The sequence below is a fragment of the Nanorana parkeri genome, unplaced genomic scaffold, assembly GCF_000935625.1.
Source record: "Nanorana parkeri isolate BGI_ZX_2015 unplaced genomic scaffold, ASM93562v1 scaffold416, whole genome shotgun sequence".
NCBI lineage: Eukaryota > Metazoa > Chordata > Amphibia > Anura > Dicroglossidae > Nanorana > Nanorana parkeri.
The window spans coordinates 1,090,701-1,112,305 of NW_017306684.1; the positions used below are offsets into that span (position 1 = coordinate 1,090,701).

General features: G+C 40.9%; 2 protein-coding genes across 2 annotated transcripts; both read right to left on the reverse strand.

Moving 5' to 3' along the window:
• Window positions 1-2,472: 2,472 nt before the first annotated feature.
• LOC108789738 (olfactory receptor 11A1-like) lies at window positions 2,473-3,402 on the reverse strand. Its single transcript, XM_018559820.1, has one exon. It carries the CDS (start codon window positions 3,400-3,402, stop codon window positions 2,473-2,475), a length of 930 nt encoding a protein of 309 aa, XP_018415322.1.
• A 16,869-nt stretch (window positions 3,403-20,271) lies between these two features.
• On the reverse strand, window positions 20,272-21,174 carry LOC108789739 (olfactory receptor 11L1-like). The gene has a single exon (XM_018559821.1). The coding sequence runs from the start codon at window positions 21,109-21,111 to the stop codon at window positions 20,272-20,274; it is 840 nt and encodes a 279-aa protein (XP_018415323.1). The 5' UTR covers window positions 21,112-21,174.
• Between the last annotated feature and the right edge of the window lie 431 nt (window positions 21,175-21,605).

Here is a 21,605-nt window from a genome sequence, read left to right on the forward strand (position 1 = left end):
ATATATATATATATATCATTCTATAATGATATATAAAGCATATCCTTCAATGTGCATTGTAGTCCAATAGGTTGAGGTCCCCATGATGGACAAAGATGTCTCTCAAGGAATATAGAATTATAATTATATTGTATACTTCATACCAATCGCCAAAGCAGAAAAAGCAGTCTTTGCTATATGTACAAATATATAAAAAGAAATGTATCCAGGCATTTATCTATTGAACACTTGCAGTGAAACACTGGACAAAGTCAAAAATGGCATTTGATATGATGCATTCTGACACTAGCATTAACAGAGCTGTTTTTGTTTTGTGCCTTTTGTAATATAGTTTTGTTTCCTGTTAATCCTGGCAATGGATCCATACTTTTTTCACTTCTTGTAATAGAGTGACAATGTACTGACATGATCAACAGGTGATAAAACTGGACCAAGGGGACTCAGAAAAATAAAAACGGTGGTGTTAGGGCCCCTTCACACCTTTCTGTTTTTGTGTATTATATTAATTATTAATTAAATGTATGCCAACATGCATTCAGATAGCCAATACATTTAAATGGAACACCAATGCACCAAATGGACAAAAAACAACCTGCAGCTTTTTTTCTGACCCAGCACACCACAGCACATGGTAGTGCATTACTATACACTGAGTGGCCAGATTATTATGACCATCCGTCATCAGTAATTCGTTGGGCCACAAGATGACTCCATGAGATGACTTCGTTGGGACTCCACGAGATGTTGAGAGGTGATGCGAGGAATTTGACACTGCACTGTTGCCCTTCTGTTGTCTTGTACCAGTCTTGCCCCTCCCCCGTTCTGCCCTAACATTGACTAGTCGCTGACGGCCACAATTCGCACGTTCAGACCCAGATTTTCGGCTGACAGTCCGGTCTTTAAACACTTTAACAACAGCTGCTCTTGAACATGTAACGAATTCTGCTGTTTTGCTGATACTCGCTCCATGGCTCCGAGCGCCAACAATCATCCCGCATTCAAAGGCTGTTACATCGCGTTGTTTCCCCGTATCTTCAGAAACAAATCACTTCTACTGTCATGGTAAACAACCTGCTTCTAGCAACTTCAGCGCCAACTTATAGCTAATTTGCCTACAAACGTCAGGTGGTCATAATAATCTGGCCACTCAGTGTATGTCTGGTACACTTCAATGCAGGTGCATTGTGGAGGTGTACTTGGGTTCCAAATGAGCAAACATAAGGTGCATTAGCTCAGTGCAATGGTATGAAACCAGCCTTAATGTTAGTGACAGACTGCATACTATATTATATATAATATTTAGTTATTTTGCCCATAGTTTCATAGTGTCATTAGAAAGTAGACATGTGCAATTAGTTTCGAAAGATTCATTATTCTGGCAAATTTTCATTATTCAGATATTCAGATGTATCTGAATCTCCGAATGACAGAAATCACAGATGAAAACGAAACCCCGAAAGCAAAATTTTCGGACGAAATTCATTAGCGGTAGTCTGTATGAATTTTCGTTTGTGGACAAATTTTCGTTGCAGCAAAGTGACAAAAAAAGACTTTAAAAAAAAATAGTTTGTAGCAGAGGAAAAAAAAGCATGAGGTTCCCCCCAACTGATACCAGACTCTTTAGGTCTGGTAGGAACGTTATGAGGGACCCCCCCCCCCAAGTGAAAAAGGAAAAAAAAGTGCATGGGGTTCCCCGCAAAATCCATTCCAGGCCCTTTAGGTCTGGTAGGAATTTTAAGGGGGAACCCCACCCCTAAAAAATAAAAAAAATGCGTGGGGTCACCCCTAAAATTCCTACCAGACCCTTGATCTGAGCACAGGCCCGGCAGGGCAGGAAGGGGAGGCGATCGAGTGCCCCTGCACCTTACCAGACCATTTGCCCTTGGCATTGGGAGTGTGTCCCCATGCCGATTGGGACAAGGGCCTCTTCGCCACAACTAGGGATGTTCAGATACCAAGTACCATACTCGGTACAAGTACATGTACAGATACTTTTAAAGCTCCAGGACTAGACTAGAGAAAAATTCAAAAGTTAGGAGGCAGCTGTCATTTTTAAGGAGTTTACGGAGCTCCTGGGATTTGTACATCCCCATTTTAATGCATTATTTTTTTAATAAATATATATATAAGTGGTGCACCGATACCATTTTTCCAAGTACGAGTACTGATACTTGCCCAAGTACTTTCAGATACAAGTACTGATACATTTTTGTTTAGTGTCATGTGACAGTTTTTCTAAAATAATACAGACTAATGATTTCAGGACAGTGGTGGAGAGCCAGAGCCAGGTCACAGCTACAACCGCTGCAACCCTGGTAGTTCTTGTGAAAATGCCAAGTAGCGCCACTGGTATCTGAACTGGTATCTGGACATCCATACCCACAACCACTGGATCAGTGCACATGTCTATTAGAAAGCACTCAATTGCAGTATAGAATAACTTAAAATTAAAAAAATATTACATGTGTCTTGCTAAAACTTTTGATTAAAACGATGTCTACGGTTCCTAAAAGCCTTCAAGAAGTCTTGATTCCTCAAGCTGTAAATGACTGGGTTAAGCAATGGAGTCATTACAGTATAAAAGAGAGCCAAAACCTTATTGATAATTAGGGAATGTCCCACAGTGGGAACAACATAAACAGATAACAGTGCACCATAAAAAAGACAGACAACAGTGAGATGAGAACTGCAAGTCGAGAAAGCTTTCTTCCTTCCAGTGATGGATGGGATCCTTACAATGGTATAGACAATACAGATGTATGATACAACGATTGTTACAAATGGACAAATTATTACCACAATGCAAAATAAAAAAGTCTGAACATGAACGATGGAAGCATCAGAGCAGGCAAGCCCCATGAGAGGAGTAAAATCACAGAAGAAATGGTCAATCACGTTGTTCCCACAAAATATCAAATTGCATGTGGCAATAGCATCAGATAACGTCATCACAAAACTCAACAGCCATGTAAAAATGATTGATTTAAGGCAAAACATTGGACTCATTAATGCGCTATAATGGAATGGGTTACAAATGGCCAGGTACCTGTCATAGGACATCACAGCCAATAGGAGACACTCCATGGCTTCCGCATCGGCAAACAGAAAAAATTGTGCGATGCAGCTTTGCAAAGAAATTGTACCACCTTCATTTATAATAATGGATAACATGTTGGGAACAATATCTGTAGTAAGTAAGATGTCAAATATGGAAACTTGGGCGATGAAGAAGTACATAGGGGAATGGAGGTTTTTGCTTAATGAAACCAGAGAGATTATAATCATATTTCCCAACAAAGTCAGACCATAAATGATAAACAACAATAAGAAGAGTAGAATGTTGAAATCATGAAGACCCTGGAACCCCAGAAGCACAACGACGGTGATGTTATTCTTATGCATTTTCTATTGGTAAAAACATACAACCATAATACCAAAGTAAAATTTAAAGTGACATTAAACTCCGGAATTAAATCTTCAAAATTCTTTCAAGTACCTTAACTATTAACAAAAAATGTATCTTATTTGTGTATCACTCGGCTGTAGATCCTCAAATCATCTCTGAATTGGTGCTAACACTGTCCTTCCTTCTGCAGGGGGGCTACTTTTGTTCCCCATGGTCCCTGTGTGTGTTGCAAAGTTGCCATTAGTATGGGAGTAATCAGGTAGAGGGAATGTTATGACTGGGACAATAAAGTATATGTATATCATGTTAAGTGATGAGTATAAGAATTGCTTTTGTTGTTGATGACTTTGTGATTTGTAAAACTTGAAATCAATAAAATAAATATTAAAAAAAAAAAAAAAGTTGCCATTAGTCAAAAGCTTGTTCCCGGGATGGACTACAATCTTATACAAATTTTTATTGAATTTATTTTTTATTATTATTAGGGCAGCAACGTCAGCTATCTTAATTTGGGGATTTAGGGGTACATTTGGGGGTCTCCACTTACAGTAACGGTGAGCCCCATTTGAGGCACCCTTTCCATTTGGAATACACAGCTGTGTGATTGATTGTTATATCCCAGTTTGTGTTTTTTCCATACAGCATATTAAAGTATATCTAAACCCTAGGAATGCATTTCTATTTTTTGCTCTGTTATTTGATCTGTTAAACATACTCTTAAAATCATTTTTTTAACTGCCGCAGGATCACAATACATAAATAAATGGCAGCAACCTGAAGCATTTATACCAAGATCGGGGTTGCTATAGCAGCCCTAATCTTGGAATATTTTTTTACAGCCAGTGAGGGCTGTTATATACAAGCCTTGGGGCAGCTATAAAGCTGCCTGATCCCTTGTATGGTGCTGGAAAATGTGTGGCCCCCTCTGCCTCTGCTGCCAACTATGTTGGGCTCCGCTATCCCCCGTGTGAGCCTGGGACCAGCATAGTGGGTCTGTCCCCCCTTCAATCAGAGGGAGGTCTGCACACTTCCAGAAGCTGACCTCTCTCTCTCTATTCACAGATTTTAGAAGTGTTGTGTATTACATCACTTCTGGTTTCAGTGTGGCATTTCTCCAGCTGCTGTGGCCAAAGAAGAAGCTGATGAAGCACAATCTTCTTTGCTATCACGTAGGGGGCTTCTGAGCCCCTATATGATAGCAATTACGTTAAGTGTAAAAAAAAAAAGAGAAAATCAATATTTTTTAAAAAGTCTTCCACCCCATGTACATGCACATACAAACACGTTTTGGGTGCACCTATGTGTGTAATAATATGTAACATATCACCATGAAGGCCAGAGTGCGAGCAATAATTCTAGGGTCATCAATCACTGTTAACACTAAATTGACGAGTGGTAAAAACTTTCAAAGCATATTGTACTTATTTGCTATTACATGGGTACACCAAAATTAATTTTAGTCTATTTTATTTTAAAAATATTGGAACATTTACTCAAATATGCAACATTAAAATTGCAACTAGCATTTTCTTTTACTCTACAGTGCCTCTGCTGTCAGAAAATAAATATGTATAATTATATATTATGTATGTTTATAATTCTGGGGGGTTTTAAGCTGTTTTTTAAGCTAAAAATTCAGATTTTAGCATGTCCATGCAAATAATTAAAAGATTGCTCCAGACAGCAAGAGGTTAAAAAAATCTCCACTGAGACAAAGAGGGGACTGACATTGCTAAATTGAAATCCTTAGTTTGTCGTGATCCTTTCAACTTCTTATCCAATACACTTTTTTTACAATATTGCCTAGCTAACACATGCAAGTCTATATAGATATAGTAATTTTTTCTTAAAGACATTAGAACATAATTACTGTATAATAATACTAGATCAACAAGAATTAGGCACAGTTATGGTGTTTAGATGCCTTCAGATCTTCACATACATCAATGACATCTATCGAACAGGTTGGATTTTTTCATTTGATAGCTTCTGTTCCTCAAAGATAAGACTTTGCATAAGAGCACAAGTATTACGTGATTCAAGCTTTTAGGATGCCAGATCATTTTGCTAAAAATCACCCTGCTATCTAAAAACCATTTCCATCCATAGTCTGTAAAATAACAATGACTAAATATAATTTAAGACAGCAGTTTGTAATCACACACTCCAGGGTGCAAAGATGAGTGACCATGAGACACCAGCAGACAGACCCAGCCAACTGATCTTGTGAGTTGAAAGATTAATATACGGCATTTTATTAACTCAATCCAAATGATGAATTAGCCTACAGAGAATTCACAATCTCATTTACAGTCTCATGTGATTATACACTTAGTTGATACACTTTTACAAAGTTTTGCTTGGTTGGTTTTCATTAAAGTTGCACTTAGGTTTCTTGCTTTAGTCACCTGTGGTCAAAAAAATGTAAATAACTGACAATGTGAAAAAGTACATAGGAGAACTGGACAAGTTGAACAACTTGCTACATTCGTCCCACAGCTCTGGCTCCTTCATAGAAATCTTCTTTATTAAAGTGATAAATTCCCCTCAATGTATCTGTTTATCTTATTTGTGGGCCCAGCTACAATCTCAATATAATGGTAGTCCATCCCAGGAGTGAGCTTGGAGTGGTGACTACTTTACAACACACACAGGGACCATGGTGAACAAAAGTAGCCCCCCTCCAGAAGGAAGGACAGTGTCAGCACCAATCCAGAGATGATTGGAGGATCTACAGCCGAGCGATACACAACTAAGATACATTGTTGTTGATAGTCAAGGTACTTGGAGGAGAGGGGCTACTTTTGTTCCCCAAAGTCTCTGTGTGCTCCAAGCTCGCTGCTGTTGTGGACTACAATCTCAATAGAAATTAGTAAACTGAATGTGAGACTGTAGCAGTGACGTGCGGTACCTCTTGCTCGGGGTGAGGCATTCCCCTGCCCCGCCCCCGCCGGCCAAAGAGCTAGTGTAAAGGAGGAAGGGAGCAGACAGGGAGGGGCCTCCCAGTCCCTCACTTGCTCTTCACCTATGAGGCTCCATGACAGGTTACACAGCGGGGAGCATTTCCCCGCTGTGTAACATGTTAGATGCCAATCTGGATGGAGAAAAAGCATGTCTGAAGCTGACAGTTTTTCCTCCATAATTCTAGGTGAGGCTCTGCCTCCCCTGTCTCCCTTGACCGCACGTCCCTGGATTGTAGTCCATTCTGGGAGCAAGCTTGGGGAAAAAAAGTATCCACCCTCCAGAAGGAAGGACAGTGTCAGCACAAACTTTCTGCTTTTCCTAAATCTTAAAAAGTTCTGTTCTGGGTCCTGGAGCCCAGAGGTTTTCTAAAGCTTTGGGAGAGGTAAAGCCTCTTTTCCTAGGTCCACATCTTGCTTGGGAGCCACACCTCAGTATTTGTTTCAGCTGGCCATGGATGTTTATAAATGTGAGGTGACTAATACCCAGTTTCTCTTTTTCTTGTACTCTTTGCTGTGGGAGTCTGCTGTTGTGTGAAAAGACTTACTGATGACAGAACACTAAAAAGTTGCAGGTGCTCCCTGTGTATTTTGTGGAACCAATTAAGGGACATTCTGTTGGTCAGGAAATGGCCTATGTTTAGTTAGTAGGTCACACAAGCAAATGTTTTGTTTGTTTAATGCTATGGACTTCCTGTTTAAAGACCTTATGAATTGAAATTGTGCATGTTTGCAGCCTTCACCAGGCCTTCTTAGAGGGACAGCAGCAAGTGAACCTGTCTCTACAGCAATATTCAAAAAACCAATAAAGGGCGCAGAGAACACTGGCTAGTTAACAAAGTAGTGATGAAAAAAACTGAAGGTGGTGGCACTTACGTGTGATTGCCACATATGTTTTTTCTGTCTCTACAGCAGCAGATAAAGGCCCTGTTAGTCAGGCAGATAGTGATGCAAGGACTAACTCCTACATGTTGACCACTGGTACTGAGCAATGTATGAAAACTGTCCCTGGAGGATGCTGCTGAAGCCTACCTTACCTTAAGAACCAGATGTTAGCCTGGTATACCCACATTTTGCAGTATTCACAGACTTACTGTATTTTGTTAAATAAGAAACAAGTTGTGGAGGTACCCCAGTCTCACAAAAGGATGGTATTGGATCTGGCCCACTCACATATTTTGGGTGGTCTTTTAGGGGTAGAAAAAAAACAGAAGAGAGAGTTGTGGAGAATTTTTATTAATGCACTTTGACCACATTCCAGAAATCTGCTGGTACCCTTACCTATAGCTGAGATCCCTTTTTGAAACGGTTGCTATGGTTCTGGCCAAGCCTGGTATTCAGAAGCAATCCCTCTCAGAAACATGTCATTTAAGGTTCTAGTGAAAGCATTGCTCCACATTGCTCCACGTGTTTTTCAGGACCTGTATTACCAGGGAAATTTTGCCAGACGCAAGTACATGCAAGTACATCTGTCTACTCACATGTCTACTGTCTACTCACATGTTCTATACAAATTTTCAGTATATCATTCTCCAACAAAGCTCACAGAGCCAAAATAATCTGTAAATGTAATGACAGTGAAAGTCACCACTGTGAGCCATTTATAGCCCTATTGCACCTTTAGTGGCTTCCATGGTTATTTTAAAGTTTCTGGATCAGACCTTTATATATTATATATTAAATGTGATAATGTCACTTGTTCCCAAGGAAAGCAAAACAAATAGTTGCAAAGACCTTTTTTAATGTAGTTTTAGTCCTTTTTGAAATAAGTCCTCTCAAACTCATAGGGCTGTAGGCAGCCGAGTGAACGACCGACCTGAAGCAAAGTGACGGCAGCCAACGGCTCTCTATGTCAGAATTAAAAAAAACACAGGGAAAGGTTTATTCTGCTTGATCGAGCAGAGCAAAACTTTCCTTTAGAAAGTGTTTCTCTCCCGGGCGGCCGGGAGCCACTATCTAATAGTGGGAGACTCCTGGAGCGCCCGGGAGAGTTGGGCTGTCTGGAGATCAGTGTCCCTGGTTACCTGGTAACCAGGAACGCTGATCTCTCTGCAAGTGGCCCAGCAGTCAGAAGCAGGCTGTCGGCCAGCCAATGGCCGGCCACTCGGCCAGCTTCAGCTTACACCTCAGTTCAGTTGAGCCGAGGCATATCGCTTCGGCTCAACTGAGCTGCTCGGCCCACTTTGTGAGCTGTACGGACTATAGTGAATAGCCCGTACAGCAGCCCTTCGGTTCTACTGAACCGAAGGGGTCCTGGGAACGAAGCTAGCCAAAGGACCAGCCGAAGATACGGCTGGATCCTTCGGCAGCTTCGTGAATAGACCCCATAGAGACAAGGGTTTGCAGTATCCCTTACTGCTGCTTGTCTCTCCACTCTCCAGCTCACTTCCAACTAACTCTCAGACTACCTGGTGCTGCTCATTAAGTGCAGGTTAGGTACTGGCTGGGCCAGACAGAAACTCTGGACTGGCTTCTCTCCCTGCTGTGCTACATGCAAACTGCGGAGTGGAGCACTGTTGGGGGAATATAGACACCCTCTACTATCATGCCTTGGGTTCTGACACTATATATATATAGACAGAAACTCTGGACTGGCTTCTCTCCCTGCTGTGCTACATGCAAACTGCGGAGTGGAGCACTGTTGGGGGAATATAGACACCCTCTACTATCATGCCTTGGGTTCTGACACTATATATATATAGTACTTCCCGGTCCATCAGGAAGTGGGTGGCAGTTCATTACCCATTTCCCGGCTTCCTGATGGGCCAGGAAGCCAGCGCCATGCTGTTTGGCTGGGAAGTCAACTTCCTGGCCAATCACAAAGCCAGTAGGCAGGTCATGACCCTGACTGGCTGGGAAGCCAGCTCCATGTTCCCTCTCAGCACTACCAGTCAGAGGAAATCTCCATCTGATTGGAAGTTCCAGTATCGGGAAACCGCGAACGAGCACATATAGGCGATCTACGGGCTATGGACCCGCTGATCGCCTATATGTGACACCCGGTACCGGGTGTGTGCATTGATCGGGTCTTTTCTGCCCGTGCGTGTCCGCTAGGGGGCGCGCACGAGCAGAAAAAAATTGCCGTCTGGAGACGGCAACCCGCAGATGCTGCAGTGCCGTCCGTCCGTTTTTTTACTACGGGCGGACGGCAAGAGGTTAATTTTTTTCAAGGGGTACGATTTTTAGGATAGACTGTTGATTGGGGTTAACATTGTTCAAGGCAATATTAAAAGAAGGCCATTTATTATTATATACATCTTGTGACTTAAAACATAAAAATGGTGTTCCTTTCTATTATCAGAACCGAAGTTGGGGGCCACTCACCCAGTTTTGTTGTATGTTATTGTCAAGGAAAAAATAGCTTTTTATGAGCTAAATATAAATGTTATTTTTTTTTACAGAAATGTTGAAACCTAAAGAAATGTATATTTGTCCTGTGCTAATTTCACTTGCCATACTCTTGACTAAAAATGTTTTAATGCCTACCTTATGTTGTGATGTTCATGTTCACAATACTTCCTTGGATTAGACAGCACTGTTTTTTTCTTTTGGGTTTTATGTCCTATTGTTCATTATTTGACCATGGAAATTTCTTAAATATTTTGAGCTGTGCAGAATATCGATAGGTAACATAAAATATTTTTTGCATTTTTGCATTTTATGAGTTTTCAAGGTTATGACAAATATTTCTTGTGTTTTCCTCTTGGGATTTCCAAATCTTCATCACTATAATATTCTACTCTTTTCATTATTGCTTGCTGTCGACTGTTTTACCATATGTGGTAATTTTATTATTATTACTTTAGTTTCAGCAAGCAAAAATCTCCATTTACTGATGTATTTCTTCATCACACACGTGTCCCTCTTGGACATTTTTATGAGTACAGCTATTCTTCCTAACCTTCTTTACATTGTACTTAATGAAGGTGGCACCATGCACTTAGTTGCCTGCATATCGCAGTTGTATGTCTTTGCTAATTCAGAGTCTGCGTAGTGTCTAATTTTGACAATAATGGCTATATGTAACCCTCTGCGATATAACTCTTTCATAAATAAAAGCTTCTGTCATTTATCTGTCCTTGGAGCTTGGTGATTGAGTTTTCAATGGTGTTGATGAATGCAGTAACTACCCATAAATTAGAATTTTGTGGACCAAACATTATAGACAATTTATTTTGTGATTTTACCCCTATTCTTGATATTTCTTGTTCGCATATTTCAGTGCTTAAAATTCAGACCATCTTAGTTTGTATCATTGTTATCATCTGCCCATTTATACTGATCACAATTTCTTATGTTTGTGTTATCAGAGCCATTCTCAAAATTCAGTCAAACACAGGGAGACAGAAAGCATTCTCTACCTGTAGCTCCCACTTGACAGTTGTATGCCTTTTTTTTGGAATTTTGTTTTCTGTTTATATGGTTCCAACCAAAGGTCATTGGCTGCTAGCAAGGTGTTATCGCTGCTCTACACTGTGGTGATTCCACTGCTTAATCCATTCATCTATAGTTTCAGGAATCCAGACTTTAAAAAAGCCTTTGAGGTATTGAAGCAGAATGCTTGAGGAAAAAAACCAAAACATAAATAAATAAACAATTCAATAGAAGAACTTTTCATAGTTTCGACTGGTTAGCATGCTGCCTCACTTCCATTTTTTAATGTATTAATAGGCCCTACGCATAAAAGATTTTGAGGGCAAAATATTCCATTTCCATTTTTTAGTTCTCCCCTTTGAGATGCTACTTTAATATTTTTTTTGCATTCTAATGAAATCTGCAACATTGTTTTTGTTTTATATTTTAATGTTTACCAGTAAAGCCTATGGCTGCCATATTTCTCCAAAAACTCTTAATTTCATTGTTATCTTTCAAAAACCACTTTACCATTGTTTTAGGAAAATGATCAGCAAAATTTGTGAGAAAACTAGAAGAGCAAGAAATGTATAACCTGGTGCAGCCCAATATTATTTAAAAAGCATAGCCCACCAAACAAAATATACATTTGTTCTAATATTTTTCTTTAGTATGAATTGTTTTGATCTAATTTCCTGATTCATGGAACTGACATTGCTCTAAATGGTGACGTGATGGTATAGAATTGTTATTTTCTGTTAATTTGGCTCAATTTTAAGATTTTTAATCTGTGAGCACAATGGTGTTAATCAAAATCAATATTATTGTTATTATTAATATCCATTATATGCTGCAAAATAATAGAAGGTTGTGTGATAGTATTAAACAGAAAATAATAAACTAATCTTACCCTGAAAACATGCTGAAATCAAAATCTGATTCATTGAGTGCATAACAGATAAAAGTTGAGTTAAAATAATTTTATCTGAAAAAAGTAAACAAAATATATGTAATCACATATATTTCACCAAAATTAATAAATCAAAAGGATATATTTTGTATTCATTTTATTAATGTAGTGCTATTGATACTGGCCTTCAATGAATGTGGACTTAGAGAAGACTAACAGCTACATTGCAAATGTCTCAGGAACTCTTACATGGCAATACGTTTCCAAGCACATCTATTCTCAGTTGTGGTTCTTTTTTTCTTTTCCCAGGATGACATAAAGAATGGACATTGGTCCCTTTATTGAGCTCAGAATAGGAGCAGGTTTATTGCAGAAAGTAATTCGTTGGGAGGAGGATGAGCTGTGAAGCCCGCTAATATGGATGCCCAGTCTTATGCACCAAACTGGGCTCCAATCCTCTTTCTCAGCCTTCTTTATCACAATTCTCTCTGCATCACTGAGCCACAGACTATGCTTGCTGGCTACCCACATGGTTTTGGTTTTCCTTGAAAACTAAAGTTTAAGTAGTATCTTAAAACTGGTTTTGCAAGGCAGGAAAGCTGAGAAGGTTCATGTGGGGCTTCTTACTCAGCCAGTCAACACACCACCTCTTGTGAGCGGCAGTCACAGTTGATTCCTTTAGGCCAATGCTCTTTAGTCTCCAGCAGTCAGAATCTTCATGAATACTTCCCAGGAGGAGAGATCTCGGCTATCTTACAATCTCTAGGTCCAAAGGCCTGGGTAGAGACACAAATCTTACCCAGGGCAGCATCCTCAAGGTGCAGAAGTCCAGGAAGGAAGGCACAGAAGAACAGTGGAGGTCTTTGAGTTCCCAAACAGTTGAAGGCAAGCAGACATAGGGGCTGGGGATCGGTAGGGTTGGTTCATCGCCTTGGGATCCCACATAACAGGCAATAATAACACAAAGTATGGTATGCTCACATTATGTTTTTGTAGGCTGAAAGTAACTTGGAGGACAATATTTCCAAGAAGACATTAGCTATTAGGTCTTTAAACACTTCTGAGTTCTTGAGGGCCAACCAACCCACACAAATTAAATAAAAAGGTTGAAAAAATGTTTTTTTTTAAATATTGTTTCCATTAAGCACATTTGTTTGACTCCTAAAAGCCATTCTTCAACTCGGAGCAGTTTGGTAGACTTCCAGCAAGACAGTATTAGATTCTCAGTGATGTTCTTATATTTTATTATAGAGATGTTATTCATATTGAATAGTACTTGGTCTTGTGGTAGAGGGATAAAAGAAATTAAATTGATGATCTCAACGTTTTTTTCTCCACAATTTTTTTTATCACTAAACAATACCACCATATGTGTGATAAGGTTGTATTAAAATACCCTTTGGCAGATGTTGCAGGCTTTCCCAGGGCATGAAATCCAAATATTGGTAATTTATTTTCACTAAAGCTCCTGGTAGCGGAGGTGGACTGGAAACCCTAGTGGCCCCATGACTCTTCTCTGCAACTGGCACTAAGTTACAGCCCATGAGATTGCCCTAGTAGAGGGCAGCAGGTACAGGTGAGTGTTGGTGCAGAGTGTGGTTAGAATCAAGCAGGGGTCTTGGCAGGTGGTAAGCAGAATGCAGTCAGGCAGTCCAGTAAATTAGGCTGGAGATCAGAAAGAAGTCAGGTTTGGGCAGGAGTCTTGGAGGGCAGCAAACAATATAATACAATAGAAAAGGAATAGAAGGACCATGCTTATGAGAGCTTACAACAAGGAGGGGCAAGTGATACAAAAGCTATTAACTGTGAGGGATGAATTGATTAAAGGAGTAGATATACAGTTTTAAGAAGTTTAATAGGCTTCCCTAAAGAGGTGAGTTTTCAGGGATCCCGTAAAGGCACACAGATTAGGAGAAAGCTGCTTGGTTGTGGTAGGGAGTGTATGGCAGAGGCTCTGGAGAAGTCTGGGAGGTGAGCATGGGCTGAGGTGATGCTGGAGCTAGATAGTAGAAGGTCTGAGAGGAGTGGAGAGGATGGTTTAGGGGATATTTTGAGATGAGGTTGGAGATATAGTTGGGGGCAGAGTTGTGGATGGCTTTGTATGTTGATGTTAGTAGGGATGTTTCGATACCACTTTTTTAAGACCAAGTACAAGTACAAGTACTGTCCCTCATGCATTTGCCGTTACCAATTACTAATACTTTTTCTTAAAGGGACATTTTAATTTTTCTAAAACAACACACACTGATGATTTTAGAGCAGTTTCCCACCAGGGCTAAATACAGATGTCACCAGAACTGAATACATGTCCCCACAGCAGAGCACATGCCCCCAAAGCTGAACACATGTTCCCACAGCAGAACACATGTCCCTACGGCAGAATAGTATTCTGCTTTGCGGACATTTATTCTGAGAATACATGTCCGCAAAGCAGGAGACATGTCCCTAATGCAGAATAGTATTCTGGTTTGGGGACATGTATTCTCAGAATACATGTCCACAAAGCAGGATACATGATCCCAAAGCAGAACACATGTTCCTAAGACAGAATAGTATTCTGCTTTGGGGAAATGCATTCTGCTTTGGGAACATGTGTTCTGCGAATATATGTCTCCAAAGCAGAATTCCTCTCACAAGACTGCGTGTCAATCTCACCGGGCGACGTGGACATCTGCAGTGGCTCTGCAGGCACTCCACCTCACCAGCGATGTCGGGACCTGGCCCCACGTCCAGTCCGGCCGACTCTGCACTGCTGGGCCCTGTAACTTTCGTCCATCTCCCGGACAAATCCTACCCATCAGTGTGCAGCTGAAACCCCAGCTTCTAGCCCCAGGGCAGTAGTTCTGCCCCTGGGATGTCCATGGCAGTGCCTGCACTGTGTAGAAGGAGGAGGAGATAAAGAACCGGACAGGCACAGCAGGCTGCCGAGGTCCCCACAAGCACAGGAAATCGGCGGCCGCTACTATTTGAAAATTTAAAGGGCCAGTATCAGCCTTAATAATCAGGGCATTTTCACCAGTAAAAAGTACTGGTGAAAATGCCTGGTATCGGCCCTGATACTAGTATCGGTATCGGGGCATTCCTAGTTGTCAGTATTTTGTATTTTATGTGTTGTGCTATTGGAAGCCAGTGGAGGGGTTGGAAGAGAGGGGTGGTTATGGATAACCTATTTAGATTTAGGCCAATGAAAAGGGAGTTGCAGTAGTCAAGGTGCGAGGTAACAAGAGAGTGAATTAGTAGATTTGTGGTGTCATTTGTTAAGAAGGGACTTAGCTTGGAAATGTTACAGAGATTAGGATGGCAGAGATGAGAAGAATTGTCAGGTCATCTGGGTCAGCAACAACAGGTAAGAAGCTTCATTATTATAGCTCTTACTCATAAATGCTTAAACACACAGTACCAGCCATGTCAAAGGCTAAAACTTATAGGGGGTTATTCACAAAGCTGCCGCAGGATCTAGGCATAGCTTCGGATAGCTGTGGCCCCAGGACCCCTTTGGTTCAGTAGAACTGAACGGTTGCTGTACGGGCTATTCACTATAGCCCGTACAGCTCCCGAAGTTGGCCGATGGGCTCTGTTGAGCCGAAGGCATATGCTTCAGCTCGACTGAGCCTATGGGAAATTCGAAGCTGGCCGAATGGCCGGCCATTGGCCGGCCAACAGCCTGCTACTAACAGCTGCGCGGAGCCAGCCTTAATCTCACGGCTGGCTCCGGCCACTTGCAGATTGAGATCAGCGTCCCTGGTGCCCAGGTAACCAGGGACGCCCATCTGTCATTACACTGAGAACCCGGCGGAATCACTGTAAAATCACTGCGGCTCCGAGTGGTTCTCAGTGTGTAATGACTGATGGGCATCCCTGGTTACCAGGTAACCACGGATGCCCATCTGTCATTACGACGAGAGCTTAGGGGAGCCGACAGTGATATGAAACCTGACTCTGCTAAACTCTCATCTTTTTTTTTTCCTTTTTTCCTTTTTTTTATCACCTTCAGCATCTGTGGGTCAAATAGTAAAATAAAAAAGTGCCAATCGTGGATCTAGTGCATAAATAAATCTAAAGTGCCAGTGCACCACTTTGACAGGCCTTAGCGGCCGGAGTGCAAAAATATTGCCCCAGACTAGCCATAAGGCCTGTCTTGGAGGCGAAGTGCAGAAAATTGCAAGGTGGTGTGTGACCAAGTACTACAGTGAGTCATGTGGGGTCCCATACCCAAGTGACTTTCTGAGCACCCCTGGGATGCCACCCCCAGGGGGGCATAACACCACGGGCTTCTGCCGCCCCCGAACCCTCGAGCCAGACCAAGCTTCGCATTCGTTCAGTCAGAAAGCCATGTACTGAGCGGTTCCCCTCTCACAGGAAGCATCCCCACACGCTCTTTCACTCCAGCGAGTACTAAGTAACCATCCCCCGCAAGGACGGTTCTTTTCCCCACTGAAAACTGATAAGAACAGATACTACACTTGATGTTAGCCAAAAGGCAGAGAAGCGATTAAAAACTCTCATCTTAATGACAGAACAAATTAACCCTGTGTAATTTGCACTGAGAGGAAGTCCCCCTAACCTGACCAGCTGCAACAATCTGTGGTTTCAAAACCTAAGTGATACAAGTAGCAAGTGTGTTGCGTTAGGTCAATAAAAAACAGTGATCTGACTAAATGATGATCTATATGAACACATGAAGTCCTAACTGCAACAAATATCCGTGAAGACAAAATAGCTCTGTGTGGTAATTGGTGCTAATGAATACTAATAACATGAAAAAACAATGCAGTGAGTTTCAATAAACATACGTGGTAAAAGTGTGCATAATTAGACTAACATGATAACAGAATCCTTTACCCAGAGCAAGGGGATATAAGTCATGTCCAGAAGAAATTTCCAAAACACCCTCCTGGAAACACACTCCGTGTGCGATCTCTGTGTTGGTCTGCAGTGGTATCTTTCCATACTTTACCCCTTGCTCTGGGTAAAGGATTCTGTTATCATTCTGTTATCATGTCACCCAAGGGACTTCAGTTTTCTAAGACAACCTTTCTCAAACAGGATTCCATGGCACCCTAGTGTGCCTTATGGACTTCCTCAGAGGTACCTTAAAATGTTTGCACAGTGTCATGCCTTTCCATGGTGTAGGCAGGCATCTGATGTGAAGGGGGGGCTCTGATGTGAAAGGATGGCTCCTGATGTGAAGACAGAACCCCATTTAAAAAAAAAAAATCAGAATTTTGAGATTGGGTATATATCCTAAAAAACTTCAACAAAGTTTTCAGGATGCATCTCCAACTTCCAGCTTTTCTCTCCCCTGTTGTCAATCCCTCCATCACTATGACCATTAGACATGTGCATTCGGATTTCAGCAAACCTGCAAATCAACGAAAATTAGTTGATTCGGCGGTTCGTCCGAATCCAAAATAACAAATTGAATATATGCCCGGATATACTAAAACCATATTTGTGCATACATAAATTTGTTTTCAGAACATGCCGGCGGCCATATTGGCTGCCGGGTGTTCTGCGCATGCTCGCCGCCATCTTGGAGGTGGACCGTGTGACGTCATAGGACGGTGATGTCACACACTGCAGGAGCGGTGGTTGGATCAGCCACCGACATATTCTGTGCATGCGCACCACCATTTTGGAGTAGATCTTGGTATACACCAAGATGGCGGTGCTCGAACACGTGGGTGCCGCCATCTTGGTGTATACCAGGATCTACTGCAAAATTGTGGCGCGCATGCTTAGAGCGCGCTGGCTATGGCCGCCGCTCGTTCTGCGGGTTTAGTATGTGCTTTTGGAGGCTCGTGAAAAGTTGTTTCCTTTGACAAAACGAATTAAAACGTTTTTTGTTTTCATTTGTTTCGTCTGGAAACAATTTTTTTTGTTGTGCACATGTCTAATGACCAGCAATTAGGGGCAATTACCAGCATCTAATTGCTTTGTATTACACACCATGAACAGCTGTCAGACTTTTCCTGTGTCAGATAGTCTGCAAGTCTCATTCAGTAAATACAACGTTACAATGTATGATTTTATTGTATTTATTTTTTTATTCATATGTAGATCAAAGTTGTGACATTACGTAGAAATTGTATAATGGCATATTGCATATAATGGCAGCACCACAATCTCATTTTCATTTATTTTCTTTTTGAAAAAAAAATATTTTAGGTAACTTTAGCAGCAACACATGCCTTCTAATGAAATGGTAATAGGCCCACTTTGAATAGCAGATAGAATTTGGCCAGTCCTTTGCTGTGGCTGTTCTTGTTTTTGTTGATGCAAAACTGTCCAGCAGCTGGTCCATTTCTATCAAACTTTAATTAGGAATTAAGAGACTGCAGATGATACAATGGGGTGAAATTGGCCAGCAGCAGGATATTTTAATGAGGAGGAATTTGAAGAAAAATATATCACAGGAAAAAAGGCACTGGCAAGTTTTTTACTACACGAGTTATGATACAACAGTGTAAAAGTGGCAAACAGCAGGACAGTTTTAAATAGCAAGGTTAGGCCCAAATTTAATAGAGACACAGGCTGGGGTTTTACTACGAGAATTGAGATACTACAGAGGGTACAGCATTTAAAACTGGCCAATAAAAATACTTACTTAGTCAGGGATAATAGGCCAAAATGTACCAGAGACAAAAGGTATAGGCAGGTGTTTTCCTACAAGAGTTAGGAGACCACAGATAATACAATAGTGTAAAATCAGCCAGAAGCAGGACAATATTATTGGGTGAAGTCCCAAATTTACTATAGACAAAGAGCACAGGTTTAGGTTTTATTACAAGAATAAAGATACTGGAGATGATACAACAGGGTAAAATTGTCCAGAAGGAAGACAGCTTTAATTAGGAATAGTATGCCTAATTGGTGTATGCCTAACTTTTATTTTAAATAAGGGGATAAGGGGTTGTTTGTGGTGAATGTTAGTGCTATAATGTGAGGTGGTTTTGTTGCACACTGTTTTTGCACTTAGTTTCTTTTTTAAATGATGCAGTGGCATGCTGCGAGAAGGAAACAAATGATCAGTAACAAGTGAATGCATCTCTACTTTAACAAAACATCAAATCAACATAAAATAAATAAGAATAGAAATTAAAACCCCAAAATACCACCCCTGAAACAAAATAACAATTTTCCTAATCACTTCAAGACCAGGGTGTTAAACCAACTTCCTGTCCCGGCCATTTTACAGTACTCAGCACTGAGGTACTTTGACTGACATTTATTCCGTCATGCAATGCTGTACTGAAATTGATTTTATACCATTTTTTGAAGACAGATAGAGCTTTCTTTTGGTGGTATTTAATCACCACTGGGGTTTTTATTTTTTACTATATAACAAAAGAAGTACCCTAAATTTGAACCCTATGACATTTATTGAAACATTTATTAACACCCCAATTTGTTGGTAAAATATAAAAGACGGGGTCACATCAGGTAAATAGACACCAAACATGTCAAGCCTTAAAATTGCGCGCACGCAAAATCGCAGAAAGAAACTATTTAAAATCTTTTACCGCTCATCCGTTTGGTGTTATCAGTGATTATTGCCCTAGAAGTATTGCTCTCACTCACATTTGTGGTGATATGTAACATGTGCGGCACAATAGGCGGAATCACCGTTTCCGCATTTAGGCACACCCGACGCATGTTTGCCTGTGTATATGGGGAGCGGGGGACTTTAAAAGAAATGTTGTGAATTTTTTATTTGTGACTTTTTTATGCTTCTTTAATTTTTTAAAAACTTTTTTTACACTTAACTTTATTGTTATCACATAGGGAGTTAAGAAACCCCCTATGTGATAGCCAATTCACATGATAGGTCCTCTTTATGGAGACATCAGGGGTGTCCAAGATCCCTAATGTCACCTAGGGACCCCCAGAGAAGCTGATGAAGCAGAGATCAGCTTCACCAGCTTCTCTCCAGCTTCTGTAGCTGGGAATGACAGCCGAATGCGGAAGTGATGTAATATACATCGCTTCCTGCATTTGAGGACCGGAGAGGGAATCAGAGGGAGATCATGTACTGAACTCCCTTTGATCAACTGTGACAAATGTTGCCATGCCCGGACGCAACCAGACACAGCGGATCTGGGGACCGGCGACAGCGGCGATGGCTCGCACACCTGCACCTATTACAAGCGATCGCGCATCTCTACAGACCACAAATTGCTTGTATGTAAACAGCCATCGCTGGCTGTTTACATTTTTGACAGTTTCCCCACTCGTGTGCTGTACACGAGTGGGGGCGGGGAGGGATGTTTTAAGATGCCCACCAGCTCATATAAGGCTCCCTTCTGGTCGTTTAGGCATGGCCAATGGATAGGAGGTGGTTAAAATGGGAGCTTTGCAGAAAAAAATCGCTATGAAAGTTTAAAGTGACCACTGAACCCCCGTCCCCCCAACAAAAATGAAAGACACAGTGACCATGAATCTCAAACTCGCAGGATTCTCCTCAAACCAATCGTAACAGTGAACCTAAACCTCTCTCCCCTACTGGTGACTCATGGATTGCAGGGTCTGTAGACTCACTCAATTAATCGTACTGCCTCATTATGGCCCCCAGGAGCACTCCTGCCCACCCCCCAGCCTTAAACTGACTAAAAAAGCAGTGGTCATGAATTAATTACTGGTTTCTATATAAATACAAATGTTCTAATGTTTTTCTCCAAGGCTTTCTTAATGTCCTGGTTTCTTAAGCTGTAGATAATGGGGTTCAAAAAAGGGATCACCACAGTATAAGACAATGACAGAATCTTACCAGTATTCAGTGCTTGTTCTCTGCTTGGGAGAACATAAATACCAATTAGAGTCCCATAAAACATAATCACCACACTTAGATGGGAACTACAGGTAGAGAAGGCCTTCTGCTTACCAGCCTTAGACTGGATCTTTAAGATGGCAAATATGATGTAAGTGTAAGATATCACAATCATTATAAATGGCATGATTGCAATTGGAGTGCTTAGTAAGGAAACTTCTAACTGAAGGTAATATGTATCAGAGCAAGAAATTTCCATCAAAGGGTCCAGGTCACAAAAGAAATGGTCAATAATGTTTGATTTGCAGAACTCTAACTTAGATAACGTTAAAGTATCAATCAGTGTGATTGAAAAACTTAACATCCAAGAGACAAAAACCAGTTTTAAACAAAGCCATCTATTCATTAACACGGAATAACGCAGTGGGTGACAAATGGCCAAATATCGATCATAAGACATCACTGTAAGAAGAAGACACTCGAAGGTTTCTGATGCTCCAAAAAAATAAAACTGGGTGATGCAACCAGCAAAAGAAATTTTCCCGCCATCATTAAGTGAAACATTGAGTGTGTTGGGAACAATCGCTGAGGTCAGTAGTATATCATTTGTAGACAATTGAGTGAGGAAAAAGTACATAGGAGATTGGAGGGTTTTGCTGTAGATCACCAATATGATGATCACAAGGTTACAAAAAACTGTCATACAGTAGACCATGAGAAGAATCAATGCAATTAGAATTTTTAGGTCTTTGCTGCTCTGGAATCCCAAGAGAATAAAATCTGTAAATGTAGTGTGATTGATCCCCTATTTGAAATGGATAAGTAATATGAATATAAATGGAACAAAAACAGGCCAAACTATTGCAATTTAACATGAATCCCTTTATTTACAACACTGTAGCAGAAAAGTGACCAATGTGAGAGACTCTGGATGCCACATTTGTTATGGAGTCAGCTTCTACTGGGTACAGCAAGGTCTGTAAAATAAATTCTGAATTGAGAACTATATCTGAAAGTTATGCATAGCGCATGTATTTCTATTGCTAGATAACACACAATACTGTATATGATTAAAATGATAATGAAAGTTTAAAGGGTGGCTCTTGGTTTTTGTTTCATTGTCAGGGTAACCTGGAAAGTTAACTCAGCAAAAAACTCTTAAAGAAATATTAGGTATATGTTTATAGGTATTGTGCCAACAATTTACAC